The sequence below is a fragment of the Peromyscus californicus genome, unplaced genomic scaffold (assembly GCF_007827085.1).
Source record: "Peromyscus californicus insignis strain IS unplaced genomic scaffold, ASM782708v3 Scaffold_12__1_contigs__length_115047231, whole genome shotgun sequence".
Taxonomy (NCBI): Eukaryota; Metazoa; Chordata; class Mammalia; order Rodentia; family Cricetidae; genus Peromyscus; species Peromyscus californicus.
The window spans coordinates 67,659,838-67,670,345 of record NW_026294413.1 but is presented as its reverse complement, the minus strand read 5'-3'; the positions used below and the strand labels follow the sequence as shown (position 1 = coordinate 67,670,345).

The 10,508-nt window shown below is 44.6% G+C and overlaps 1 protein-coding gene across 1 annotated transcript; it reads right to left on the bottom strand.

Annotated features, from left to right (window-relative positions):
- Positions 1-6,560: 6,560 nt before the first annotated feature.
- Positions 6,561-9,408, bottom strand: LOC128106459 (granzyme G-like). Its single transcript, XM_052731974.1, has 5 exons — positions 9,354-9,408; positions 8,156-8,306; positions 7,572-7,707; positions 7,109-7,369; positions 6,561-6,713 (listed from the first exon to the last, which is right to left on the bottom strand). Exons 1-5 carry the CDS (start codon positions 9,406-9,408, stop codon positions 6,561-6,563), a joined length of 756 nt encoding a protein of 251 aa, XP_052587934.1.
- Positions 9,409-10,508: the final 1,100 nt, after the last annotated feature.

The following is a 10,508-nucleotide window of genomic DNA, read 5'->3' as shown; positions in this document are numbered from 1 at the left end:
GCTTACTTGCTTTCTAAATACCATTAAACACCCATTGTCTGTAATGTAGATTAACATATCATGGATAACCTCTATGTTTCATTTACTAAGTCCCCAGGAACACGTGAAAATATGATGGTGCCAGTTTGACTGTCTGCAGTTGGAACATGAAACACTGGAAGCATCACACTGAAGTCATGCCTATTTAACAATAGCAAGAGCACTCACTCATTTTACAGGGCTAGTGAGCTTATAGTTCCACATTGTTCTGTATTTACATTAATTCTGGACCACACTCAGCCCTCAGGCCACTTGTTGGACACCCTGAACTGGTCTATACAAATTCAGTGGCTTCTGTTATTTACCTCTTTTAAAAGTTTTTTTAATTCAAGATACATTTTCTTTTCATACAAAATATTCTGATCATGGTTTCCCCTCTCAATCACCTCCAAGATCCACCCACTTCCCCACCCTTGAACTTTACCATTAAAAAACCTTTAAATAGATAAAAACACCCACCAAAATTAACCAGACACAAAGTCTATAGCACTCAGTGAATTTTCTTCTGTACAGTTAGAATTGGCATTCGGAATGGAAGTTGTGGAATTCACATTAAATGTTATACTTTCAGTACTGAATACATTTTTGTGATTATCCACCCACCCCCAAGACCAAAAAAAGCATATCCATGACAGAAACCAATTAGTTTAATATATTCTCTCATAATTCATGTCCATCATCTGTGTTCATGCTTCCACATTTTTAGCTTTCTTGTTCTCTTTCTTCATGTTATATTGTACTCTCATGTGCATTTGTTTGCACATGTGTTATATTATTGTCTGTATCCCACATGTGAGAGAGAGCATGTGGTTTATTTCTTTCTGAAGTGTTGTCAGACTTTCTTTTAGGACAACCAGCTCTCCAATAATGACACTGAGACTTATAATAATTATGAAAGCTTGGCCTTTATTGTTCCCAACTAGCTCTTATAACTTAGATTAACCAATTTATATTAATCTGTACCTATGGACACCTGATTTTTTTTTAATAAAGAAGCCAGAAATACACACTGGAAAAAAGACAACATCTTCAACAATGGTGCTTGTCTCAGTGGATGTTTCATGTAGAAGAAAGCAAATATATCCAGATTTAACACCTGCACAAAACTCAAATCCAAGTGGATCAAAGACCTCAACCTATAACCAGATACACTGAACCTGATAGAAGAGAAAGTGGAGAATAGCCTTGAATGCATACGCACAGGAGAAAACTTCCTGAACAGACCCCCATAGCACAGGTACTAAAATCAACAATTAGTAAATGGGACCCCATGAAACTGAAAAGCTTCTGTAAGGCTAAGGACACAGTCAGTAGGAAAAATGGCAGCCTAGAGCATGGGAAAAGGTTTTCACCAACTCCACATCTGACAGAAGGTCGATATTCAAAATATGTAAAGAATTCAAGAAACTAGTCGTCAGCTATTCAAATCATCCAACTAAAAAATGTGGTACAAGTCTAAACAGAGAGTTCTCAATGGAGGAATCAGTGGTTTGAGAAACACTAAAAGAAGTATTCAACATCCTTAGCTATCAGGTAAATGCAAAACAAAACTGCTTTGAGATTCTATCTCAGAGTGGCTAAGATCAATAACACAGGTGACAGCTCAGGCTGGCTAGGATGTTCAGCAAGGTGTGCAAACTTGTCCAGCCACTATGGAAGTCAATACGGCAGTTCCTCAGAAAATTGGGAATTGATCTACCTGAAGACCAAGCTATACCACTCCTGGTGGTATATAGACACAGGACGCTCTGTCCTACCATAAGGACACTTGCTCAACTATGTTCATAGTAGCTTTTTTTTTTTTTTTCCGAATAATAGCCAGAAACTGGAAACAACTTAGATGTCCCTCAACAGAATACTGGATAAACAAAATGTGGTCTGTTGCACAATGGAGTACTACTCAGGTGTTTAAAAACAAGACATCATGAAATTTGTAGGAAAATGGATGAATGTAGGAAAAAAATCATCCTAAGAAAAGTAACCCAGACCCAGAAACACAAACATGGTATGTACTCATTTTTAAGTGGATATAGGATGTTAAGTAAAGGATAATCATGCTACAATCCACAGACCTAGAGAGGCTAATCAACAAGGAGGGTTTAGGTGGCCACTTGGATCTCCCTGTGAAAGGGAGGCAGTGTTGTGGAATATTTAACTATGTAAAGATGTGTGGCATCTGTTTATGCTGCATTTGTTTAATGATTTAAGAAGGTGTTGCTGTTGCACCTTGCCTGCCTAAGGCACTTGATTGGTCTAATAAGCAGATGAATGGCCAATGGCCAAGCAGGAGAGGGCAAGGCAGAGCTGGTGGACAGAGAGAATGAATAGGAGGAATCTTGAGAGGAAGGAACAGGGGAAGAAGGAGAAAAGAATGGTGAGAAAGAGGGGGACATTCCCAGATCCAGAAGCCAGGCAGCTCCCAACAGACATAGAAACAGCAGGACAAGTAGGACATACAGAAAGAAAATGTAAAAAGCACCACGGCAAAAGGTAAATACAGAGAAACAGGTCAATTTAAGTTAAAAGAGCTAGCCAGAAATGAGCCTAAGCTAAACTGAGCATTCATAATAATAAGAAGTCTCTATGTATTGATTTGGAAGTTGGTTGGTGGCCCCAAAAGAAAAAGCCTGCTGCAAGACAGAATAGAGTTTGAGGATGGACTGGGGTTGGGTTGGGATGGGAAGTGGAGAGATCAATCAGGTGAGGGGGTTGGAGAGAGAGGAGACTGGGAGAGATGACTGGAATTTGGGGCAATGTGGAAACCTAGTGTAGTAGAAAGTCCCTAGAATCTATGAGGGTGATGCTAGAGGAGGTGTCTTGGGAGATGCAGTGCCTGAACTGTCCATCTACTGTAACCAGTCAAGTCTTCCAGTCATGGGATTGGGACCACAACCCAGTCACACAACCTTCTACCTCTAATTTGTCCTGCCTGCAACATGTGTTGGAATAATGGTGGAGCAGAACATGTGTGAGTGGCCAGCCAATCTCTGGTCCACTTGCGGCCCATGGCTAGATGGCCAAGAACCAGAGGCTTGATGGCCCCAGAGACCTAGAGTAGAAACAAACATGACTGCCCAAAAAAAAAAAAAAAAAAAAGGTCAGCAAATGTCGGGGCCCACAAAAGCTTCCTAGTGAGATCTGAGCTTGCTTTACACAGCAGGGCTGCATTAAGGGATGTCTGGACCACATTCCTGGACACCAGGTGCCTGGAAAGGTCTACACTTGGCTGTGCTGTGGGGAGGTCTTTTGCTCCACCCCTTGACATTCCTTTAAAAGCCCTGTAGTAGAGACAGAGGAAGCTGGTGGGTGTTGACCCAGGCTCTCCCGAGGCTATCCCGTGTTTTCTGTCTGTCTCTCTCCTCTATATATCTATCTACATATTCCTCATTTCTCCCTGCTCAAGAGTACCCAGGGGGAATAAGAGGGAGCTGGTCTCCCGCAAATGAAATGATTCCTAATGATAGTCTGCTATGCTCACAGATTGGTGCCTAGCCCATTCATCATCAGAGAGGCTCCTCTTATGGCTGATATGAACAGATGCAGAAACCCACACCCAAACATAAGGCTGAGTTCAAGGAACCCTGCAGAAAGGGGGTGAAAGGATATAGGAGCCAGAGGGTTCAAGGACACTAGAAGAACATGCTTGACTTAGTTAGGGTTTCTATTGCTGTGAAGAGACACCATGACCGTGGCTACTCTTCTAAAGAAAACATTAAATTGACGTGGCTTACTTAACAGTTTCAGAGGTTCAGTCCATTATCATGACTAGGAGCGTGGGGGCCATGGAGGCAGATGAGATGCTGGAGCTGAGAGTGTTGTATCATGCAAGCAATGGGAAGGTGACTGACTCACTGAACAGTATTCTTAGCATAGGAACCTCAAAGCCTGCTCCCACAGTGACACACTTCCTCCAACAAGTCCATACCCACTTCAACAAAGCCACACTTTCTAATAGTGCCACTCCCTATGAAATTATGGGAGTCAATTACATTCAAACTACCACAATGGCCAGTAGAACCAACATAGCAGGCCTCATAGTGGCTCAAGAGATTGAAGTGACACTCAAGGAGTCAGCAGTGGTCTGCACTAGATCCTCTGCATACATGCTGTGCTTGTTTAGCTTGGAGTTTTTGTGAGATTCATAACAGTGGGAGTAGGTGTGTCTCTGATTCGTTTGCCTGCTCTTGGGACCCTTTTCCTCCTTCTGGGTTGCTTCCTCCAGCCTTGATATGAGGGTTTGTGCCTAGTCTTATTGTATCTTGTTAAGCCATATTAGGTTGATCTCCCTGGGGTGCCTGCTCTTTTCTGAAGTGAAGTAGAGGACAAGTGGGTCTGGGGGGGGGGCAGGAGGTGGGGCAGACAGGGATGAGTGGATGGAGAGAAAATTGTGAGCGGGATGTAAGGTATGTGAGACGTATATACAAAAGTACAATTCACTAGTGGTGCTGTTCTAGGGATGTAAATAGGATCACATGGGTCACAATGAAATGTATGATAATTCAGGTGGAGTGGCCAGTGTGGTGAGAGCTTTTTCAGCTGAGGACTCAGAGGCTTTCAAACAGAGGATTCGGGGAATTGGTGAGTTGAGACGTGGCGGTGGCTTCTTTGTCTGTCTCTCTGAATTTTCAGTGTTTACACCACTATCTGGATCCAGTTTTTTTTTTTATTATGAGACCTTTAGAAATTTGAACAACAGGCCAGGTCTGTGGTTTGAATGTGAAGCAGGCTACAGCCACTCTGCTTGTCTTTCTCCTGCCCACCTCCTTCATGAGGGCTCCACATGAGGTACAATGAAGACCACAGCACTGGAAGGTTTCCAACTTTCTTCCAATTCCATACACTGCTTTTCTGAACCAAAGAAGATTATGCCCATGTCACTATAAGAATAGAGAGAATTAGCCGGGCGGTTGGTGGTGCACGCCTTTAATTCCAGCACTTGGGAGGCAGAGCTAGGTGGATCTCTGTGAGTTCGAGACCATCCTGGGCTACCAAGTGAGTTCCAGAAAAGGTGCAAAGCTACACAGGGAAACCCTGTCTTGAAAAACAAAAAAACAAACAAACAAACAAAAGAATATAGAGAATTAAATTATTTTTAAAACATTCCTTTTTTGTGTGAATTCCAAATATAGATCCATTTATGCCACACTGACCTGTCTAGTGAAACGAGAGAATGAGGGTGAAGAAGGAGTCTACTGTGTACCTAATAGAAAACTAGGATCTACACATGTTGGTTGATGATGTCAAAAAGATACTTCCAGCCTAGCATCCCTTGGATCCCTCTGGTTCATAAACTGCTATAATTCATGTTGCCAGCAGGGGGAAGCAGAGTTTCCAAGCTGAGCCAGGGCTGTTGAGTGACTGGAGGTCATGGCTGAGACTCTCCTTGGAAGACTTGGGTTGGAACAGGGCTCAGCCTGGCCTAGGTGGGAAGGGTGAGCATCAGGTGACTGGCAGGCTAAGTCTAACTGGACTAAGAGGTAGAGGAGATTCCAAGTGTTTGGAACTTATAAATGAGTAAAAGGCTGGTTTAAATCAGGGCTGAGGAGGTGGGGCTGGCACAGGTGGCTGGAGGAAGTCATGTGGAAAACACTGGAAGGCCAGCAAGGGGGACAGAAGTTGCCTGAGATCTGTGCTGGGTGGGGAAATGGCACCCAGGTGAGCCTGTGGCCACCAGAGGGATGTCTCAGCCTTCCAGACTGCAGACAGTTCAGGTGGTGAGAGTCACCTGACCTGCTAGAGATATGAGAGGTCCTGAAAATAGGAAACTGATTCCCAAGGCCTTCTAAATTCCCAGAGTCCAATCTCCCTTCACCCCAATGCCTTGTTCAATTATCTTGATGAAGGTGGTTTAGAAATGGTAGCTTTCCTGGTCCTGAGGAGGTTCTTTTGTGAAGGGCTAAGTATGAAAAGGAAAGACTGAGTGTAGACTCCTGATTGTGTTGTAAGAAAACCAACCTTGAAGATCTGGGTATTAAATATGCATGTAGTTGGATATCGTGGCACACCCCTTTAATCTCATCCCTTGGGAAGCATATGCAGCAAATCTCTGTAAAGTCCAGGCCAGCCAGAGCTATATAGTGAGATCCTACCTCAAAAGTAAAAACAGCTCTCTCCGTATTCTCTCTGTACTTTCCTGCTGCGTGGTCTCTCTGTCTCTGTCTCTATGTCTGTCTCTGTCTCTCTCTCTCCTCCTAATAGTGCTCTAAAAAGGTTAAAAAAAAATAAAAAAGTAAATAAAAACAAACAACTCACTAACCCCACCGTGTATGGGGTGATGAATATGTGGAATTGTCTAGCCTGAAGGTCCAGATGGGGGAGGGGCTGGGGAAGAAGGAGGAAGAAAAGCCCAGAACTGACATGAAGTCTGCCTGGACCACCGAGGTGCACACAAGAGAGGCTCAAACAATAAAGGACTTCAGCTGTATACACCGAGGAGATCAATTTATTATGAGTTTTCACCTTGCTGCCCACTCCATGTGGTTCTGGCCTGTGTCCAGACAAGCTTGTCAGGCACAGCTGGCCTAGCACCTGTTAGAAGGCTTCATGCTTCTTCTTATCCACGGCAGGAAGGACACGACCTTAATGAAGATTCCTGGAGCAATGGTCTCATCTTCTCCGTAGGATAAAACTCCATAAGCTCTGTTGTCACACACGAGGGGTCCTCCAGAGTCACCCTGTGGGAAGGGGAAAGGAAGAACTGAGTCTGGTTCCCTGACTCTGCCGTCTGTACTTCCTCCTGAGAAGGTTAACTGTTAGATCAGGGCCAGGACCGGTTTTCAAACTCCCTCAGGATGTGGGCTCCAGGGAGCCCTCACTTTTCCTTCTAGCTTAGTCCAAGGCTCTCCCTGAAGTCCTCAGGGACATTCTGGGATAATTTATGCTGCTTTGGGATGGTGGATGTTTCCCACTTTCCACTCTTGCTAATCCACGGAGGGACTCAAAGCTGAACTTTTGGGATGTCTCTGCTCTTATTTGGGGCTTGAGGTTTTGGCCAATCTCACACCCAGGACTCCCCCCGCCCCAGGTTCCTCTCTCCCTGCATTTTGCATGTTAATTGCTTGATTTCCACCTTGAAAACAGCCTGTATTTCCTTTGGGTCTCCAGCACAAATCTCTTTAGTCTTGATGTAGTTGTGGAAGAGGCGTTTGCATTTCTGGTCATCCTGTATGGTAAATTCTGCCTCTTGCAGGAGATCCGTTCCTTTAGTGGCATGGAGAGACTTTCTCCCCCAGCCAGCCAGGTGGCACACATACCCTGGCTTCAACTGGGCATTGGCCCTGGGCAGCTTGAGTGGGCTCACAGCTTTCGTTCTAATGGCCTTCCTCTGCAGCTGATAGGGAAGAGGCAGGAGAGACCAGCTTAGCCAGGAGCCTGCTGACCTGGGACACTTTGAAACCAGGATGGCAGGGAGGGAAGGAGCAGGATGAGAGCAGGAGGGGAGGGGCAAGCCTTGCATCAAGCAGAGCAGAGGCACCAGGGGTGGGTGAGGTGTGGGTGGAGGTGTGTGTGGATGTGGGGGTGGCAGGTCTCACCTTTAAGAGCATGATGTCATTGGAGTGGTCATTAGGATTGTAGTCTGGGTGGGAAATGGCTTTTGCCACAGGGATGATCTGCTGGGTATCCTCCTGTGCCTTGATGTTGTGGGCCCCAAGAATGACTGTCATTGAGCTGTAGAGAGCAGAGTGGAGATGAGAGATGGTGAGTGAGAGAGGACACATCCAGGAGGTTTAAGAGGCAGGGTGGGCAGGAATGGGCTCTAGCTGAGGGGACTTGAGGAGACAGGAGGGCCTCAGGGTTTGACCTGCTACTCTGCTTCTCAAGAACATTAGAGTCCTGGAGGCTTCCTCTTGCTTCTAGGAAATATTCCAAAGTTTGCACTGACTCTCAATGTGTCCTTTCACCCTCAGCCACTGCTTTAGTCTGGCCAGGGTAGCTGCTTTCTCCTCAAGGGTGCTGCTGGCTCTGACCTCTCACCCTTTGACCTCCGTGTCCCTGTTTTCAGACTTCCATTTTCACAGTCCTGCCCTCTAGTGTGCTCTCACAGGAGCATCCGCAGGTAGAGGATGGAAACACCTGTTGGGGTCTCAGAAAACCTGGGCTAGCTGCTTCTCCTCACCTTCCCAGGCAGTGAGCAGCTGTCAGCACGAAGTTGTCTCGAACCAGGAAGCCTCCGCAGTATTTCCTATTCCCATTGGAATCTACATACTTAATAAATGTCATGTAGGGGCGGGAGTGGGGCTTGACCTCATGTCCCCCGATGATCTCCTCTGAAAGGAAAGGATAGAATATGGGGTGTCTGGGAGCAGCAGGTGTGATCAGGAGGCAAGATCTAAGGAGAAGGTAAAGGCTATGGGATCTGCAGTTCCCCAAGCCTGTAGTGGACAGAATTCCCTACACATAGAATAATCTTTGTGGAGTTTTTAGCCTCAGAATACTATTCTGAGAAGTGGTGGGTCACACTTATCCTCAGGCCCTACTTTACAAATATGTGGAGGGACCATCTCTATCTTCCTGATGACAGAAGCCAAGAGGATCCTGGGAGTCTCACTGTTAGTCTTTCTGTGTTAGTGAGTCTCCGTGACACCTCTAATGTCTTGATTTGTACCAGTTTGTCACTTTTAACTCCAAACTCTATAGAGAGGAGGTTTCTAAAATTCTCCTATTCTGGTGGCCAATACATCTTGTGTTCCCAATAAATGCTTTGGTTGCATGGATAAGTGACTTCCACTTAAAGTGCTGGTAATTCAGAGCTCATGGGATTCAGGGGCAAGGGGACATTGGAGTTGTGTGCTGGCCAGATGTGAATAGCTGGGGACCTGCACAAAGAATTGGAGAGGCCAACCAAAACAAGACTGCAAAGCTAGTGGAGTGTGCAATGTAGGCATCTTGTCACCCTGGTCCTCATTTTTCAGCAGGCTGAGGGTGGAGGTTACTAAATGATGCTAATGTCTTGAGCCGGTGTCCTTACCCCATTGCAGGCTGGTCATTAAAGCTGCCCATGCCCTGGGCTTAAGTAAAGTTAATGATGTACTTCTTAGTTTTTTTTTTTCATTCTCTGCTGCTTCTCTTTTTAGGGATTATCATCTCTCCAAATGATGAAGAGCAGGGAAAAGCTTTAAGTCTTCTGAGGACATCTCCCTTCTTCAGACCTTGTTGAAAATCTAGCCAGTGACAGATTTCCAGGTCTGGATGTGGTATGGGACCTGAGGTTCAGACATCTCCTGGTTCAGTGAAGGATAATTCCTGACTAAGCTGAGCAAAGAATCTTAGAGGTATTATGGGAAGTCACCTCTGGGACAGGGGTGTTCACTCACCTCCACTAGCGCCAAGCATCAGAAGAAGGGTCAGGAGAATCAGGACTGGTGGCATCTTCCCAGGATGATTTTCAGGTTGGAGGAGGGCAGAGTAGACACAGTCCTTGAAGGGATGAAGGAGTTTAAGTGCGCAGTGACCTCACAGGCATTGTAAAATAGTGCACCTCTTCGCTGATTGGCTCAGTAGTTAAGAAAGTTTTCAGGTTTGGGTCAAAATGACACTGTCACCACATTGACACCCTATGAGCTAAGTGGGAATAAAGACCAAGAAAAGAGGGTATTTAGGCTGTGGCTGAGGAGGGCCTGAGACCCTGTGAAGTCCAGTGTGACTGCACTGAGCAAAAAGTGTGTCCTTTCTTACATTTTACATTTTCCCATTCTCATAAGATCTCTTTTTTTGGGCCCTACCCCTGGTTTCTTGAGTAGCTGTTGCCTAGCTTGCTGACATTGATCACATGTCTATTCCTTCTATTCCTGGCTTGCTAATGACCTCTGATCTCCAGGCAAATTTTATTTATTAACGTGCAAATAAAATCACATTTCAGCACAATTAAAATATCACCACATTTCCCCCTATTATTCTAATAAAAAGAAAAGAGTTATAACTAATATAAGAAAACTATATACAATAGTACAATAAGTCTATACTATATATATAAGCAATAAATACCTAAACTATGTGTAGTCCCTTTGCATTTGACAGACTCAGAGAAAATATTCCATTATCTATCCTATTTTGGTAAGTCCAAAAATGTACCTGATTCACTTTCTATCCTAACTTATATTACTAACAGAGCTATCTTATAATGTCTTTCAAATTTATACACTTACACCTCTTTAAGGAGTTTCTTTTCTGAAATTCTTAAAAGGAAAATTATAACTATAATTATCTAATCTTCAACTCACTATAACTATCTAATCTTCAACTCCTTCAGAGACCCAAGAAGGAAATAATATTACCTAATACAACAGGAAGTGCAAGCAAACAACTTCCAAAAAAAAAATGTGAGTTAACAGAAACAGCCAGCTGCCTGGACAGTCACTGAGGTTTCTCCGCAACGTTTGGGCGTATCTTCTGCCTGTAGGCTTAGCATGTCTGACAGCTTCATCTGTGAAGTAAGATGTACACAAGGTCTGTAGTTCGACCTCACATTC